Here is a 20,046-nt window from a genome sequence, read left to right on the forward strand (position 1 = left end):
TTTCAGTCCTTGTTTATGATTTCAAGTTAAAGAGTGATATTGCGAAGATATATGAAAAGTTAAACATTGTAGGAAATTTAGAAAGCATTGGAAATATAATTGCTTTAACCACATATTTGTGGATAGCTAGCTATTGCAACGTGGGTCGCGACGAAATAAAAAGATAAAACATTTTCCAAAAACTGAAAAACTTGGGAAGTGGACCAACGTTTGTTTAAGGAAAACGTCGGGAAAATAAAAAAAAAAGATAAGGAATGGTATACGGTTTAAGAAAAAGGATTGGGAGTCGTTTACGCACAGGAAATTTGTTAGCACTCCACGCGTCCGTCATGAAGACAAACAACCTTTAATCAGGTGTGCTAAAAATAAAGTGACTTTTAATTATTTATCGTTCTTTGAAAACATGAATTGTATTTTGTTATATTATTATTTTTTATTTAGAAAAGGAAATCAGATTTTTATTTTATTTTTTTAAAAAAAATATTTTTGTTTTTTTTTTTCAAGAATGGATTTACCCTTGTCCCTACATATCCTTAAGTGTAATGAAGAAATCAAACTTACGTAGTTCTTTGTAGAAAAAGAGTTTGCGTGTTGGGTTTATTTTATTTTATTGTTTTTTTGAAAGATTTTGGTTTTGTGGTAAACTGTGAACTTAAGCAAGTCAAAGATCCAGCATGATATTCACAAAATTTATTCATACTCTATTGAAACACTACCAAGTAAGTCGGAGACCCAGTATGGAGTGCGTGTAACATTGATGGATTATTTATGTGAGAATGTTACCATTTTAAAAAAAGACTTTAGTTTTGTAGTAAACTTTGTGAACTCAAGCAAGTCGAAGATCCAATATATCACTTACAAAATTTACTCACACATTATTAAAACACCACCAAGCAAGTCAAAGACCCAACATGGAGTGCACAAAGCGTAATCATGTACTAGAGAATGCTAATGCGGATTTGTGAAAATAAATAAATAATTTACATAGTGCAAGAAATCAAATAAATAGAAAGGGATAAAATAAAAGTGGGGAGTACACTTAGTAATTAAGGATGCGGGATTGAAACGTGGAGAAAATAAGATGAATAACGATATATTTACAATACAATATTAATTAAACTAACTAACAAGGCAATGATAAAAAGAAAATCACATTGAAGAATAAACGATAGAGACAATAAAAAAAATACAATAAAATAAAGAGTTATTCACTAATTTGTACGATTATTTTTATTTATTTATTTTCTTTTTTGTTTTTTGTCAAAGTCAAAGGGTTGACTTCATTGTAATAGGTTGAAAGTTTTTAATAGTATAATTGAGATGTTTTCAAGGACACAATATTCAACAACCAATGTTTTATTTCCTATGATGCATGAAACAAAGCTCTCTTTGCATCAATAGCATAATTGCTCAATTGTGACTATTAAAAATATAACTTCAAAAATGGTTGTCAAATTTGAGAAATATTGATTTGTTATTCATGAAACTATAGGGATTGCTATTATTTTAGATCCAAGATACATATTGAAGTTGTGGGGTACTTTTCTCACAAGCTTTATAGAAGCTTGTCTTCAATTGAAATTAACAATATTAAGAAATTATGTTACTCATTATTTGAAGAATATCAAGATAAGATCAAGGGAATAATGAAAAATTATACTTTACATGTAAATGATTAAGAGTCAATATTGGATAATATGAACGCTACCAATTTTGTTAGTTATTATGAATCATTTGTGAATGATACATTAAGACACAAACAAAGTCCAAGATAGATATATATTTGAAACATAATGTATTGATTAGGAGTGCTACTTTTAACATTCTTGGATGGTGAAAAACAAATGGATTGCTTTAGAAAATTGGTAAGGATGTTTTGACAATTTCAATTGTTGTTTCAGAATCTACTTTTAGCACAAGAGATAGGTTATGGAGTCCTCATTATTCTAGGTTTCATGAGAAAACTTTGGAGGCATTAATATGTGGACAAAGTCGCTTGAAACATAAGCAAGAAGGTAATAAACATTACATTATTCTATTTACTCAACTAGAGTTTTTTTTAACTTCTATTGGTAATTTTAATTATTATTTCCAAATAGTCAAATTCTTAGTCTTTGTATCATGTTTTAGTTTCTATTAGAATTACTCGATCAAACAACATATATAATTTAGAGATAAATATTTGCACAAAAATAAAAAAGTTGACTATTTTTGTGACGAGATCAAATATCCTCTTTATTTGTTTTTTAATATACAATTATAAGATAATTAGTTTAAATGTATTCTCTTTTTTTCAGGTCTTTGAGAGTATTGTCATAATATGATATCCAAATTTCTAATGATTTTGTTAATTTGAACATTGACATTAACTTTAAGAATGATTATTTGGATAATTATCTTTATAATATTATTTAATTATAACTTAAGTTTGAAAGAGCCGAGGTTATGTTTGAATGCTTTTAATATGATGTTTGAATTATTTAAGACTAAATTTTAAATTTACTTGTAGTAATTTTTTTAATTAATTTATTAACTTTACACATAAATAAAACGCAAGTAATGAATGCATATATGAGTATACAAGTACCCAAAGGAGAGATGTGGATTATAATTAAAAATGTTACCCGCACAGGAGTAAGTATGGGTTTAGAAAATGAGAACACAAAAGTTAAATTTTTTGAAGAGGAAATAAAACTTGACAAAAACTTTATAAAGAAATCTACTAGATTCTCACTTGAATGAACCTATTGAATGTTTATATTATCATTCCATTGAAGATCCTGAGTGAAAAATAATTTTAGAAGAATATGTTTTGTTTAATCTCTTTTAATGTATAATTTTTTTAACTAAACAATACATGTAACATTGTCATCACATGTTATTTTTTCTACAGATATATCACAAATTTATTAATGAAAAATGTTTATATTATCATCGAAGCCTGCTACATGTCATCCACGTCCCTCATCCTGGATCGTAAGTTTAGAGAGAGGAAAGAAATCGCCAACGTGCTTTATGTCATCTGCTACTTCTGCAATAACCGGTGACGAGTAGTGGAGCGTGGCACTGTTGTTCTCATTCTGCACTCCCCTTCATTCAATTGTGTCTTCCTCCTTAAAATCAAAGTTTTCTCTTTTGCATGGCTTCTTTGAAAACCTATTTTGTCCTTCATACGAATCTCGAGAACATGCATTATCATCTCCTTCTCCTTTGTATTATAGATGGAGCTAGGCAACCGTGGTGTCCTTTTAGAAATGAGAGAATAGGTCATTGGATCTTGAAGTTCTAAAAAGCCCTTGACATTTTCTTCATGGGGCATTTGGTCTTGTAGCTCGTCGGGTTTAGGAAAGGTAACGAAAATAGGTACATCGTCCTTATATGAAAGGTGGTGAACAAGAAATTCTAGCTATGGATTTGTGTTTGCGGAGAATAGTGTATGTTTGGGATTAGAAATTGTGTTGGGAATTGAAAATGGTGCATGTTACTAGGGGTAGGTAAGTGAGTCGGCTCGCCCCGTGTAAGGTCCGTCTGCATAAACCCGCACTGGCAACATACCGGGTCATCCCGCCCCACACATTTATAATCACTTAATTCATTGGTATGCCCCCTCCCCATGGATCCCGCAGGTCAAATGCGCTAGTCCGCGAGTCTAGTTTTTTTTTAAAAAAAAACTACAATTTCAAAATAAATATAATTTTTTCTCTTAAAAAATAGTCAATTACATTCATTTATATATATATATATATATATATATATATATATATATATATATATATATATATATTAAAAAAGTCTTAATAAATCTCTAACAAATACTCAATTACAAAAGTTTTAACACAACCAAAAAAAAAATTCAACATGAATGCAAAGAAATTCTCAACATTCAACAAAGTCTCAAACAAATAGTTAATTACATCACCCTAATAAAGCTCCAACACAACCAAATTAAGTTCCATCACAAATGTAAATAAAATCTCAACAATTAGTCAATTACATCAATCAAATAAAATGTCTTAAAAAAATAAAATCCAAACATTAAATCTAAAATATGAAACTTAAACATCTCCAACAACAAATGATTCCATCTTTAAAGTAGCTTGATCCTTCTCCATCTCCACATCTTCATCTTCTTTTCCTAAAACTCAAAACAACAACAAATATTAGAATCAACTCAAGTTAAGTGAGTAAAAGACAAAACAATTATTACACATTATTTACCTTACACATCAAATCCTAGCAACCAATTTTTAGTACATATCAAAGCTTGCACGTTGTTGGTAAAAAGCCTAGTTCAATATTTGTTAAGCACTTGTGAACCAATACTAAATGTTAATTCGGAAGCCACAGTTGTAATTTGGATGCTTAAAATATCACACGCCAATAATAAAAGATTCAAAAACCTAGCTTGATTCTCCTTCCAATATTGCAAAACATCAAGATTAGGATGATATTTATTTGGAAGACTTGCCTCTTCCAAATATGTATCCAATTGAGATTTACCCACTTGTGACACATCTTCATCTTCAAATTATATAAACTTCTACATTAATTCCATAAAAATAAAAAAATAATTAGTCAAAGTAAATAAGAATAAATTATTGATAGTAAAAAAATTAAGTCAAACCTTGACTTACATCCATAACATCAACTTGTGATGTTGGTGGGTTTCATTGAGCAACGCTATTAGTAGTAGTAGCTATAGTCTCTTGTGATGAACCTTGACTTAAACCAACATTGTTTCTTGTTTCTTTGGAATACATTTGAACATACTCATTATATAGATTATACAACTTGTACTCCACAACTTTCAACTTTGCTTGGCAAGATATTGGATCAAGACCAAGTTTTGAATAACAATACTTCAAAAATTTGATTTTAAAGCATGAATCTAGAATGCACCCAAAGGAAAACACATTGCTATAATCACGCCAATATTTATAAAACTTGGTTTTCATATCAATTGCCATGGTTCTAATAAACTCATCTTCATTACTCAAATTTTGAAGCAACAAAATTCAATTTTCCACACTTGCATAAAATATATATTAGATGTTGGATAAGAGAAATCAGATATCAACTCTCTGATTTGAAAGAAAGGACATAAAAAATCACACATTTTTTGTCCTCTCTCTCATTCTTTAATAGTAGGGCAACTTAAATAACTCATATCTTTAAATTCAAGACTACAAAAAGCACGTTGATATACAAGGACACTCTCAAGCATAAGAAAAGTGGAATTCCACCTAGTAATGACATCTAAGCGCAAACCCATCTTTGTATGAATACCACCAACTTTAGCAACACAAGCTTTAAAAACTTTCATTCTACCCTCTAACCTTTCTTAACATACTCAATGTTTTCTCTAATTTTGTTTACAGCAGGACTAGTTACTTTCAATCCCTCTTGAACAATAAGGTTTAAATGTGAGAACAACATCGAATATGAACAAATTCACCACCACTTACTAAATCATTATTATGCAAAAGAAGTCTTTCCTTCAAATAGTCTTGCATTTTATCATTAGAAGAAACATTATCCAAAGTTAATGAAAAAATTTCCCCTGAATCACCCATTCTTTCAAAAAACCATATATAACTTTAGTCATCTTATGTCCGAAGTGTGGAGGAGGAAAATGAGAAAAACTAAGCATTTTACTATTCAGCTTACAATTTGCATCAACATAATGTGCATTTAATGTACTATAACCCCTAGAAGTACAAGATGTCCACACATAAGATGTCAAGCTTATTCTACTAAGGACTTTAGACAACATTTATTTCACATTAATGGTAGCAACACATCTAGAGTGTACCTTAACATCAAGATGCAAATACTGTAATAACTCTTTAAACCTCCTATGTTCAACAAAAGAGAATGGAAGACCATGTTCAATAATCATCATAGATGTCATCTCACATACCACACTTTGATCAAGTCTTTTAGTTCTTAAATTCCCAACATGATCAAGAATAATTTTTCCAACATCACCATTAGAACATGTCTTCTAATATACGCCACATTTCCTTGTATGGCATTGTAAGGTTGAAGTCTCATTCTTATTGTCATCACCCACATAATTTTCAAACAATATTTGCATTTACACCTCACTTTCCCATCACTATGTAAAACAAGTTTCTCAAAAAAATTCCACACAAGTAATGAATATTTCCCAGCCCTCTTATTTGGCATTTTAGACTCATTGAGTTCTTTTTCATTAATAACATTTTCATGCGCACCCACATCAATATTCTCATTCTCATTTTCATCAACATTAACTTCAAAAGAGCCCATATTTGAAAGTTGAAATAATAAAATTAAATGAACTCAATTCTAAATTCAAATAAATCACATAAAACATACTCAAAGCCCATATTTGAAAGCTGAAATAATAAGATTAAATGAACTCAATTTTAAATTCAAATAAATCACATAAAACATACTCAAATTTGAATTCAAGTAATTTATATAGAAAATTACACAAAACAGACCCTGACTAACAAAATCTATTCAACCCAAAACCCAATTTAACACTAGTAGTACAACACATACAAAATAGAGAAGAATTAACATCTTCTCACCATTTTAATTACCTAACTAAATGACATTCATAGAACAAAATCCAAAATAACACAATCCATATAATAAACAAAAAACAAGTCTCCAAACATTAGAGAAAGAAACAAAACCAAATTTTAGAGAGAGAGAAGAACCTTACGTTGTGTTTAAGAGAGGAAACGAAATAAAGGGTGGTCGGTGCCAGCATCGCGATGGCTGTGGCCATGAGGCACAACATGCAACGCAGAATGAGTAATAGAGAAGGAGGAACCCATGGAGAAGAAACGTTGAGTTTGTCCTGCGTTTTGCATTTAGGAATTAGGATGAATTGGGTTGGGGGCTTGGCTAATGGCTGGTGGTTGCAGGTTTGAGGGTTAACCCATGAACCCTGTGGCCCAAAATCTTGCATAATAATAGATTCTTAAAAAAATTTGGTTTATGACTCACGCGAACCACAACCTGATCCATGGATCTAAGCCCGTTTAGCCACTCTTAGTTGTTGCCTATTAGGTTGTGTAGGGGAACATGGTTGATAATTTTTAAAAGACTATACTTTTTCCTTGCCGTGTTTTCTATTTGGGAAGTGAGATCATAAATTTTTTTAGAAAAGGGCATTTAAAGGTGAAAAAATCATTAAAAATTATGTGATTAGCACATGATTCATTCCGGTCAAACATTAAAAAAAGTTAAAGTGCGAATGAAAATATGTGTATAATTAGGGGAACATTTAGGGGGAAATTTGTAGATGCTCAAAATGGAGGGGAGATTTGTGAAATTTCACCAAATCTTAAGGGAGATTTGTATAATTTACTATAATTTTAATTATTAATCATTATTAGATAAATTTAATCCCTTTGACTTTAATTTATTTATTTTTTTACATGCAAAGTATAATTAAGGGATGTAATGTAATTACTTGCATCGAAGTAATTAATCGCTTGGATTCTCAGAATTTATTATTGCATGGTAAAATGATTATATTTTCAAGAATAATTAAGTGCCAAAGATTCATAATGATGCCCTAAATAGAAGAATATTAAAATTAAAATTTATTTTAAAAAAGGAACAATACCATAAATTAAATGATGCTAGAAATTCTCAATTAATTTTATAATATAATGAATAACATACCATCAAATTACATGTCATAATAATCTCATAATTTCATATTACATGATTATCCCTAATAAAAAAAAGCTTTAAACTTTGCTTCAATGAAGATTCCTTCATATTGCCAAAATGGCTTTCACACTTTATATTCTTCCATAGTACCATTCCAATGAAAATGCCTCAAGAACAACCCAAGAGTACCAACGAATAGAAGATATCTTCGTTGGCACCATCCTTTAAAAAGAAAATTATTGGTTATGATCAATTTTGAGAAATAAAAAAATATAAGATTATCAAAAGTCATCAAATCTTACCTTTTTTAAATTCTTCAACCTCAACGCATTTTGGATTGAACAATATTTTGGTGGCATTTAAACCATTTTGAAGCATATTTTTTTTCCTAAAAACCAATAAAGGTTATAACACATTTTGAAGCACGAGTAATAAAATTATTTTTGAAGGTAATCATACTAACTTTGAAACATTTTTAATTTTGCGAGTTGCATAACAATAACAACTTCACTATTTCTTAGTTTGATAAAAAAAAATTATTTAACTGACTAGCATATGGATAAGAAAATAACACATTCAATCTTGAATCCATCACACTCCAATTCGATAATATTATAATTTTGGATACATCCATGCACTTGATATTCCTTTTCATTTCCATACTGGGTAAGATATCCAATTATATTTGTTATTAAAAAAGAAACAAAAAAATTGATATTTGTAATACAAAATAAACAATATAATAGACAATATGAAAATGAAAATATAAACACGCCACATAAGTTATATTTAGAATCTCTATTTCCAATTAGAGGAAAAGAAATAAAGGAATATGAAAATACTTTCACATTTCCAAGTTGAAAAATCAATTTGAAAGGATGCTTTGCTATCCTATATTGTCCATTATTTGACAAAAACCGAAATAAGATATTTAAAGCATGAAACCATCTTTGAACTCCTTCTCAAATTTATATATCAAGGATTTGCTCATAATAGCTTATATTTTATCATGCTGAAAGACAAAACACCAATGAAAATTATAAAAAAAAAAAGAACAACATGAACAATCCAAATACCAACATTCTCATCCATTAGTAACAACTCCATCGAAAAAGGATCGCCAGAGTTAGACATATGATCATTAACAACAAATAATTGACGAACAACCCAAACAACAATTGTCCAATTTTTCTTTGATAGACATATTACATAAACATATTCAAGATTAAGACCTGTCATAACTACTTTAGAAACCATTCTTTATGAAAATATTAGCCAATAACAAATTTGAAATTTTGGACGAAAAAATTTTGAAATGCTTTCGGTGCTATACAAAATACATAATTAAGTGGAACAATTACTTGTTTGCATTCATTTTTTTTGAAAAATAATGCATTGGAACCATGATGTGCAGAAAATGAAGCATTTCCAATTGAGTTTTATGGAACAACCTAAATGGATTAATTTTCACGTATTTCAAGGAGCAACCCAAAAAAACTAATTAACCTGTATTTATGTTTTTAAAGGAAAATAAATGTAATTGTTTTTCTTTTAATTTTTTATATTTAACTTTCAAGTAGTCATTGCATGATAGTGTGACACATTATCACAATGACTTTCATGGAGCCACATGCCAAGATTTCATAATAGAACAAACTTTCAGATTGTATAATTATATATGCATTGGAACCATGGTGTGCAGGAAACAAAGCATTTCCAATTCAGTATCAAAGAGCAACCCAAATGGATTAATGTTTATGTATTTCAAGGAGCAACCAAAAAGGATTAATTAACGTGTATTTATGTTTTTAAAGGAAGATGCATGTAATTGATTCTTTTTATACTTAACTATTAACTAGCCATTGCATGATAAAGTGACACATCCTTAAAATGATTCTCATGAAACCACATGTCAAGATTTTATGATAGAACAAACCTTCCCTTAATACAACTATAGATTTGAAGGAGAAAACAAATGAGCTTTGTAGTGAAAGTGTGAAGAACTCAAAATTAGGCTTATTTTTTTTATTTGTTTGGAATTTGAACAAATTTAACATGTTGCAGGTTAGGATAATTGTATGGGTGTTCATTGTCTCATTGATGATTAAGACTCTTTGAATCCATTTTATGAAAGAAATAAATTGAAAGCATGTGAAAAGTCACATTAACCAAACCAACTTGTGTTGGCCTTAACATACCTATCGACTCATCTAGTCATGTGATTGTTGATTTGTACGAATGTCAACGAATAATGTACTTAATATGTACCTACAAAAATTTCTCATAAAGGGTAATTATCCATAAATTTTAATGGGTACAAGTACGAGTACAAATATCTTAGTACCCAACCCTACCAATACCTAATCAATAATTGTTGATCGATTGGCAAGTGTACCAATGTGTACACATAGTAAAGTTAAAATGGAAGTCTCAATGTCGAGCCCACATTGATTTTGTTTGTACTTAGATAGATGAATATAAAATTTTTAAGCAATAATTAAATTGGTTTAAAAGGTTGTAAAATGAATAGTGAAATAATTTGGCATAAAATTAAATTAAAATAAACAAGAGAGAAAAAAAACATAAAATTAAATTAATTAATTAAAATAGACAAGATGAGATAATCCAATGTTAGAAGCAAAGGTTAATTCAGAAGATGAGAATGTTTGGGGCTTAGCCTATTGTTAGTCGTCATTTACGACTAACTTTTGTGTTGAATAGTTTCATTAAATTAGCATCTTTTCCCAATTTATGGTTCTTTTTTTTTGTAAGATTGTACATATTTTCATGTTCAATTTGATTTTACTTAGCAAATACTCTCATTTTGTGAATTAATGTTGAATCAACTTCAGTTTCAGGCTAAACGAAGAAGAAGAAGGTCAAGCAATTGGTGTCTCGCTAAGCGAGGCATATGCGCTTAGCGAGTGACATCCATTAAGCGAGACACTCAGGCCGCTTAGCGCGTGGGAAAACCCTAGAAGAGGATCAGTCACAGATGCCCACGCCCAACGCGCTGCAAGCTCACCCAGTGAGTCGTTTGTCCCTTCTCTCACTCAACGCGCCTAGCTCGCTAAGCGAGCCTTCAGAATCTGAAACATCAAGGAGCCTTTAAAACATTGAAATTGGCATAAAACAAAAGGAAAGACACCCAATAGACAAAAAATAGAGCAAGAGAGGAAGCTAAAATGACAGAACCTCAGCCTCCAAGAGAGTTTATGTTTTAGGAGTGATTTTAGGATTCGAGAGGTGGAGGAGACATCCCCACCATTTGTAACCTTAGTTTTTCTTCAAAAATCTGTCATTGGTGCTGAAAGTTGCTAACTTGCAATGGAAGGCTAAATCTCTTGTTGGGGATTTCTACTAAACTTTGATGTAATTTTCTCTTACTATCTATTTAAAGTTGTTTTTATGTGGTCGTTGCTTCTATATGTGCTTATTTCTTGTATGCTTGTGGCTTGATCACTCATTTGTATGTAAAGTTAGGATTTTTAGCATTGGAAAATGTTTTAAATCCTTAGAACTTGATAGAGCAGGCTAGAGAACTGTATGTCTGGGGACGGAGTGCAGTGCTTTAGTTTATATTATGTTGTAATCTTAATGCAACTCGTTTAGACTAAGTTTGTTGAGGAATTAAGGACAAAGTTTAAATAGAGTTAGGCCCATTCACTCGAGGGATCTTGGTTTAGGTAGTTATTTTCGGCATAAGAACACTAAAACAACATTAAATAGAGAAAAATATTTAGTAACATCAAAGTAGGTTCAGTAGAATGACCCAATGTTTTTACTTGACTGTTTTTACCTCTCACTTTTAGACATTTTAAATTGGTAGTTAATTAGAACTATAGACAAAACCCCTTTTATCATTTACTTGCTTCACACAAATGCTTGCTCATTGAACACATATTTTCTTAATGAAACAAGTTCCCTGTGATTCGATACTCGATTCTTACCGTTTTATATTATTTGTGCGACTCGGTGCACTTGCCGATTAGCATCGCTGACCAGTGGAACAAGTTTTCAGCGAACACCTACCAGAGCTACTCTTAATGTAATGTTAATAATTTTTTTCTATTTAAGATTATTCCAATTATCACCTGCATTTACTCATATACTCTAACCATGATCCCTTAAGTAAAAGAGTTAAAACACTTCTCAATGCTATATAGTAGGCTAAATAAGATCATTTTAAGAGGTAAAATAGTTAAGAGGTAAAACAGTTAAATTACATTAAGAATGGAGATATATAGTAGGCTAAATAAGATCATTCTATCCCTAGAGATGAATAACACTTAACCATGATTCCAATTATCCCAAATCTTTTTAAGAGGTAAAACAGTTAAATTACATTAAGAATGGAGATATATAGTAGGCTAAATAAGATCATTCTATCCCTAGAGATGAATTGTTTAGATACACTTTTCTAGTTCTGTTAGAGAATAACACTTCTCAATGCTACTCCTAAAACTTATCATGCATATGAGTGATCAGACCATAAACAATGAAATGAAGAACAAAAAAGGATAATGAAAAAGGAATAATATTAAATAGATAGGAAGAATAATTACATTAAGAACAATTGACTGCTAAGCTCTAAACAAAAGGGATTTTAGTCTCTCATTGTCATGAGAGGCTTTACAATTGCAAGAGGGTAAGGAGCAGTGAAGGGGTAGATAAGTGAGGGAATAGAGGAAAGGAATGACTCCTAATGATTGTTTCTTCTGCTTCTCGCCTTTGTCTTCTGTAAGGAATTGTATTCTCTTAATATTTTGTGTGGTTGTATGTTTTTTCTCCTTCTCCTCTTCATTTTCCTCTTTTTATAGGTGCAGTCCAACTTGGATTTCACGCAACCTCTATGCTAAGCGCGATTGCTATGCTTAGCGAGTATGGCGGTAACCTTGTGCTCAACGCGTGACTTGGGCTAAGTGTGCCTTCACGTATCAAACTTCTCCATACTTCCTAGCGCTAAGCGTGTTCTGCTCGCTAAGTGACTACATCGCACTAAGAGCCTGAGACGCGCTGAGCGAGTAGCTTCAAATCTTCAATTTGCTTTCTCGGGCTTTACTTTGTTTTTCTGCGACAATTATTCACCAAACACTTGTAAATTCATAAACTTGAATACTTTCTGTACAAAAATTCTTAAATGGTGTTAAAATTCCAATTATTCACATAAAAAGGAATAAATATGAGAGAAAAATTAACAATTCTTATATAATTTAATCCCAAAGTATACATATCCATAACAATTAACAATAATAATAATAAGGGATAGATCATGCTAGTTAATCCACCAAACATAAATAAAGATGTCCATTTTGTTTTGTCTTGAGTCAAACCACGAGTATTCCCTAATCCACTCGGCCATAAATTAATTTCACTTGCGATGCATGACTATCGTTGACCAAGGGAATTTTGCACACAAAAGAAATTGATTATCGAGCATGACTTTTCTGCTAAATAGATTGTTTCCCACGTGTGAATGCATGAGACCTTACATCATTGTACTAATCCTTTAGGTAAGAAGATGCTCGTTATTTGCTAAGAGATAGATCATGTTCTTTAGTTAAGAAATATTACATTGCTTATAAAGATATACATGATCTTTATTTGCTTAGAGATAGATCACATTTGTTTATTAAAAAAAATTCTTATGGGATATTTTTCATTGTTATGTTTTTTAAAAAAAATCATTGAATAAGATTTTAATTTTTTCTGATATTTTATAAAATATTTCAAATTAGATTTTAATTTAATTACTATTGTTTTTATTTATCATTTTTTATAATTAATTAAAGTGTAGTAACAAATTCGAGTATAAACATTTAAGTACCCAACATAAAAATACACATATATTAAAGTTATCACCAACACATATAAGAATTCAGGTATGATAGATTTTTTAAAGTACAAATATGAGAACATGTACTATATTATTGTGAAAAAGAAGATTACAATGATCACTTGATTGCTAATGCTAACTTACAAATATCTTAATAACATGATTTAACAAAGCTTAAATGATGGTAATCTAATTTAAAATAAATAAATTATACACTATTTTCTTAGAATTTTTAAACTTAAAAAACTCAATTAAAAATTTAATAAAAGTGTAGCATCCATCTAATAATTTAACCAAATATTTTTATCATCATGGCCTTGGCATGGGGTGGGCCAGGTGAATAAACACGACGTCGTTTTCCTTGTGAGTTGGTTTCAGTCAAATTGAACGGAACCACCGTTTCTCTCTCTCTCTCTCTCTCTCTCTCTCACGGTGCTGCCACTGTCACTCTTCTCTCCTTTCTGCTTCCCCTACTCTCTATTTTTGCGCGTAATCGGTATCATCTTCTTTTCCTAATCCAATTTGATTTCTGCTTATTCTTATTTTCCCGCGTTAATCAAATGCTTAGTTTGGATTAGGTTTTTCTTTACAAATAATTTTGGATTACAATTTGCTATTGCTTTTCGGTTAATTGACTGATTAGAAATTCACTCGTTTTTAGTTACTATTTGGATTTGATGTTGTCTTTGGTGCGTGTTTTGGTTTGTTTTAAGAAGCAATTTTTTCATTTTGGATGCTATGAAATGAGGTGAACCTTGATATGAACTATGCAAAAGAAAAAAATATCGCATCTGTGATTTTTTTGTTCCTCAAAATTCTGCCGTGTGAATCGTCTCCTGATCTTGATTAAGGTGATATGGTCATATGAAGAAAGAAAGACATAATTTTTAGCATAAAAGAATCAAAATTATTGGTTATTAGATTCACTTTTTGTATTATGAAAGAAATGTGTGTTTCTTTATCTGAACTTCATAATATTGAAACACAGGAGTTTGCCCTAGTAAGTTTCATATCTGCTATCAAGTTATTGGTAATTTTTCTTTTTAACTCGGCAAAGTCATTGGGTAACTTAATTGGGTTGGAAACTTGGACTTAACTTTTTGGCTCGTGTGCATTTATGTAGTGTGGGGTGCTTTGGTAGTTTGATTTGATTGGTTTCTACATGCCGCTTGTTTCCTGAGCTAGCCATTGCGGAAAGTTTGGTGACTTTTGATGCTAAATGTTGGTATAGCTCTCTAGTTGGGTTATGCTTTGCAGTTGAGTCAGTGCATATAAAAGTGGACAGCTAATTAAACATGCTGTTCGTATTTGATTACTGATTGTTAACTGAATTGAGCTATCTTTAGTTATATACTGTTAAGTATAGTACTGTTTCATGCATGCTTCATGATCATACCTCTAGATTGGAATGGTGTACATCCACATGTGCTTGCATTAGTATTCTTGACGTCTAGCATTCTTTACGAAACAATGTTTGGAAAATTCTTCTTATGACTGGAGGTAACTTCTTCAAAACAAAACTTATTAAATGATACACTTTCTATGAGATTTTTTTTGTTAATGTCTTCTCTTCTACAGACCTCAGAAAGAGAGTCATATATAAACAATAAAAACAGAATAAAGCATGCATAAAAGGCATTCTGACTTGGATGTAAGTTCCTCTGGTTCCTTGTTTGTTATTTGTGTAGGGTTGGGGGAGTGGTTTATAGGCAGCTTTTGATTAAATACTGAGAAGCTTGATTTTGTTCCTGGTGGAATTTTTAGGCACATTGCTGTTAGTTTCAAATACATAGGTTGTTGTTGCCCATTCACCCCCCATCCAACATACAAATAATTGCAAACAATCTAAGCTTCATATTTAGGGAATAGCACGCATGGATTATAATATTTATTATTTCTTTCATGAGCATGATTAAAGAAAGCACCTCTCTATCTGTGAGTGTGTGGCACTGTAACATGCTTGCTGGTTGGCTGGTCCTTCACTTTATTTCCAAAGGAAAAAGAGGAAAAAGTTGCATTTCCACAGCTGACAGAGAGTAATGTGAAATATACTTATTAGTTTATATTGTGATTGATTTGCTTTAGAAAGTATACCAAATGCATGTAGTATGAGGTTGTATCATTATGACTGAACTTGACTGCTTGCTCTCAAGAGAATTAGAATAGAAAAGAAAAGAAAAACTTATTTGGTATCAATATGTGTGTGTGTGTGTGTATATATATATATATATTATTGAGGTTCATCTTATTTCCTGGTACATTATGGTTATAGAAAGTGTGTCAAATGCATACAGTAGATTAACTTGATTGCATATGATCAAGACCTTCCATGATGGGTATATGTGATCATGGCTATTGCTTTACTTTGAATGAATTTAAATTCTGTTAATACAACATTTATATTTTTGAGTGAAGATGTTACTATGGCAACTTGTTTTTTTAATATTTTTTGGTTTATTTTATTCCTTTTACTCATCTGTGACTCTGTCCTACTGGCATGTTTCAGATTTTATTCTTTGGGTCGGTCTTTAATGATAACTTGACGTCTGAATGATGCGTTCTGATTGGTTACATATTGTAATTCAGAATGTGGAACTTTGCATCGAATTGCATTGCTGGAACTGTGGGACTAAAAAATGATTCGAAGCCTACTCACTCTGCTTCAGAATGTTCTGATGATGAGACTTCTGTTATAGGCAGAGAGGAAGGGCTGGAATGCCCAATATGCTGGGAATCTTTCAATATTGTTGAAAATGTGCCCTATGTTTTATGGTGTGGCCACACCCTTTGTAAAAATTGTATCCTCGGACTGCAGTGGGCTGTTGTGAAATTTCCAACACTGCCTGTTCAACTTCCCCTTTTTATCTCCTGCCCATGGTGCAACCTTATGTCTTTCCGTTTAGTTTACCGGGGAAATCTTAAATTCCCTCGCAAAAACTACTTTCTTCTTTGGATGGTTGAGAGCATGAATGGTGATAGAGGGAAATCACATTCACCTTTCTGTAGCGATAATCAACAACACTCAATTAAAGACAATTTAACCACGGGAAGCCAAGTAAGCCATGGAAACCTTCGGAGGGGTCAAGTTTGCCACCCAGAGACATTGAGTTCCAACCTATATCATGGTAATACTGGTAATCACCTCAATACGGAAAGATTTCATGTTTATCTTTGGAAATCACTGATCTTCTTTGTACAGTTGACAGCTAAGTTCCCATTGGTCATTATATTCTTGTTAATTGTCTTATATGCAATACCAGCAAGTGCAGCCATTTTGGCTCTGTATGTACTTGTTACAATTCTGTTTGCCCTCCCGTCATTTCTCATTTTGTACTTCTCATATCCTAGTTTGGATTGGCTTGTCAGGGAAATTATCACTTAAGATTGTGAACTAGTACAGGCTCCAACTTTGCAAACATTAAGACAACAGCTTATATCTTCTACTTTGTAATTAGCCAACTTCTTTACAAGCTGTTATTTATCTTCCCATATAGGGTCGCTCTCAATCTCTGTATACTTGAGTCTTGATTGTAGCTCAGGTCGAACTTGGCTAGTTGGTGGATGTAATGTCAGTTTTTGGCATTAGGGTTGATGTCAACCAGGGCGGTGGGATAGGGTAATGATAAATGCTTGTGCCATTTCCCGGTGGCAAGAATTTGTTTGGTTAATGCCAAGTTTTACTTTCAATACAGATTATACTGTTATGTTTGTAAATTGTATATAATATTTGAGTTGTTTGTTTGGCTATGTGTGGAAATACTATCTACTTAACGTTGAAATTAGTGATTTTCCGGCCTCTCTTAAAGAAATGTATGATGGCATGGTTGGCTGTATAGAAGGTCTGGCACCCTGTTTAAGAAATGCATGTCTCACATTGTGCAAACAAAAATGGGTTTGGCAATGGTTTTTTTTGTCCTCAGTTAAAGACTATGGGTGTCTCCTAACCTACTCGGTTATAGACTAATTCTGCTTGTGGTGCGCAGTTGTCGCTAACACAAGAGAATTTTGCAAAAGTGGCAATTGAACATGAGTTATCTTGCTAAATAGATCGTTTTTAGTCATATGAATGCAACGAAATCTTACATCTGTGCATCAAACCTTTGTGTTTGGCAAAGGTTTTTTAATACATGAAACTCAGTTTATTCCATTTTTGTTTGTTGTTTGCGTCTGAAATGAACTGCTCATGCAACATCTAGTTGTAGGTATAGTGGCACTTGTATGAATGACAATAACTTAACCGGAACATGAGCACTCCTCTGATATTTTCCTTGATCTGCGGAACTCATGGTGTCACAAGGATTTTATTTGTGGTCCTTAATCCGTGTAAATGATCATTTCTGCATCATTGTGAGTCAGATATGTTAAATGTCACATTTCTTTAGCTTAGAAATTAGAATGGTTTAATGCACACCCGAAAACTGAAGTGACAACATGATGGAATGAATGTCTACTTTATATTATAACATTATTATTAGGGTTCACTACTAATGAAAAGACTCTACATAGCCAAGATCGAAAAGAACACGGGTGGTTGTGAGATACAATAGACTCTTATTACTCTTATTGAAGTCACTTGTGATCGGTCATCAACTCAATCAGGATATTGAGTCAAGGGTCGACCTTATGAGTCATTAATTAATTCGCATGATTTAGTCTATATTAAAATAATTAAATAATTCATAATCTATTTAAATATTTATATTTATATAAATATATTTATTTTGTATTATTCATAACAAATGTAAAAGTTAACTTAGTGGTAATTAATTACTTAACATATTGGAGGATTGGAGGATGCCTGTTAGAAAGTAACTTGTGTTAATTTTGGATCATTTTATGTCATTATTAATTGTCTGCCTTTTAAAATTTACAAAAAAAAGTTTGCTTTTTAAATAAGTTGTGTAACAAAATTGGAACTAAAATGTGAATTGACCAGCAGAGAGAAATGAAAGAGATGTAGGCTTACAACAATAGTTAAAAGATTTTAGGAAGCGTGAAAGTAATCATGCACAAACAGAGAGAGAAAAACATTGTGGAAAGAGGTCTTCAGCGTGTGAGGTGTGGTCGATCTGACCCAACAATATCTATTTATTCCGGTTCGACTCTCGGTTTGGTGAACGACTTAAAAACAGAAATGATCTAACACTCAAAGGGTCTAGTTCTCGATTCAATGGGTTGAATTGGTCCAACTGAATCGAGTTTAATTACACTTGCTTAAGCAAAGAGAGGTTGCCAAATTGTATAGTAGAAGCTGCCTGCAAAATATATTCTTTCACAAAACTTGTTTTTCAAACTAATATAGCCTAAATCAAGTTATTTGGCACAAGTGGAAGCAAAGATTGGACCGTTAAGGTACTAATTTGACCCTTGGTGGAAAAATAGTCTTTAATCAGATTTTATTTATCTTTCGATCGACCTCTAAATTAGATAGAACCTTTTTTCTCTAATGAACCAAAAGGTTGAAACAAGAAAAAAATTAATATAAATTAATTTGATAGTACATTTTTAATGAAATTTATTTATATTATTTGAATATTAGATTGAGTATTATTTAAAATATCAATTATAGCAGTTCTTTAGTTTTATAGCTCACCAATAAATAAATAAAAAATAAAACTTAAATATGTTTAATATTTATGATAAATGATCAAATTTTGTTGTGGATTCCTAAATATTTTTGTTTTATTTTTTAGACTCTCCAATATATATTAAAACTTTTTTTAGTCTCTCTCATATTTAAATGACGATGTGTCATCTTATAAATTGATTTTTTTTAACATTATTAACAATTATAATGGTATCAAATTATTATTTAACAAACATCAAAGATTAAATAAAATTTTTAATATATTAAGAACTTAAAATAAAAAAATTATTAAAAATTTCATCATTTGTCAACGAACTTAAACATATGTAAACCTAAAAATATTTACAACAGTCATGTCGAACAAATGCTTTTATCTATATTTTATGAAGTTGGTTCTTTGGGTATATTTTAGAGGCAATAATATTAAAGCTATCCCTGTAAACAGAAAATTGTCCCATCCATTAGTAAAAACAGATTTTAAGGCAATCTCTTTGAGAAAAATGCATTTTATTTTTATTTTTAATTATACAAAATTGTCTTAAAACTTCCAAGAGGAATACTTTAGAATTTTCCACTTTATTATCAACCACGGGAGAATATGGAATAGAAATTCTGCGCTAAATTTGAAAGGTGTCTTCATCGTTCTAGAACAAGGACAAGAAAGTTCTCTTCTTCACGGCATAATGGCATATAATCTTAATCTTATTGGACAAAAATTAGATATAAGTTATTAGTTGTTTTTACACTATTCTTTAATTATATTATGATTTTTAATTGATTGTTAATAAAAAAGTTACATTATAATTCTATTAATTCATATATAAATTACTATACTTATTATAATTTTAATTGATTAATAATAATCACAGGGAAATAAAACTCATAATTTTTAATCAAAATTGGAGATTGTTTTGGATAACATACATTAACCTATCATGCAAATGAA

General features: G+C 31.0%; 1 protein-coding gene across 2 annotated transcripts; it reads left to right on the top strand.

The window, feature by feature from the left end:
- Positions 1-13,860: 13,860 nt before the first annotated feature.
- On the top strand, positions 13,861-17,292 carry LOC114400848. 2 transcript variants are annotated; one of them, XM_028363495.1, is made up of 2 exons: positions 13,861-14,009; positions 16,020-17,292. In XM_028363495.1, exon 2 carries the CDS (start codon positions 16,101-16,103, stop codon positions 16,893-16,895), a length of 795 nt encoding a protein of 264 aa, XP_028219296.1. In that variant the 5' UTR covers positions 13,861-14,009; positions 16,020-16,100; the 3' UTR covers positions 16,896-17,292. The 2 variants fall into 2 exon arrangements, with proteins under 2 accessions (XP_028219296.1, XP_028219297.1); XM_028363496.1 differs by having other exon boundaries at positions 13,881-14,009; positions 16,100-17,292.
- The last annotated feature ends 2,754 nt before the right edge of the window (positions 17,293-20,046 follow it).

This window comes from Glycine soja, chromosome 19, assembly GCF_004193775.1.
Source record: "Glycine soja cultivar W05 chromosome 19, ASM419377v2, whole genome shotgun sequence".
NCBI classification, from domain to species: domain Eukaryota; kingdom Viridiplantae; phylum Streptophyta; class Magnoliopsida; order Fabales; family Fabaceae; genus Glycine; species Glycine soja.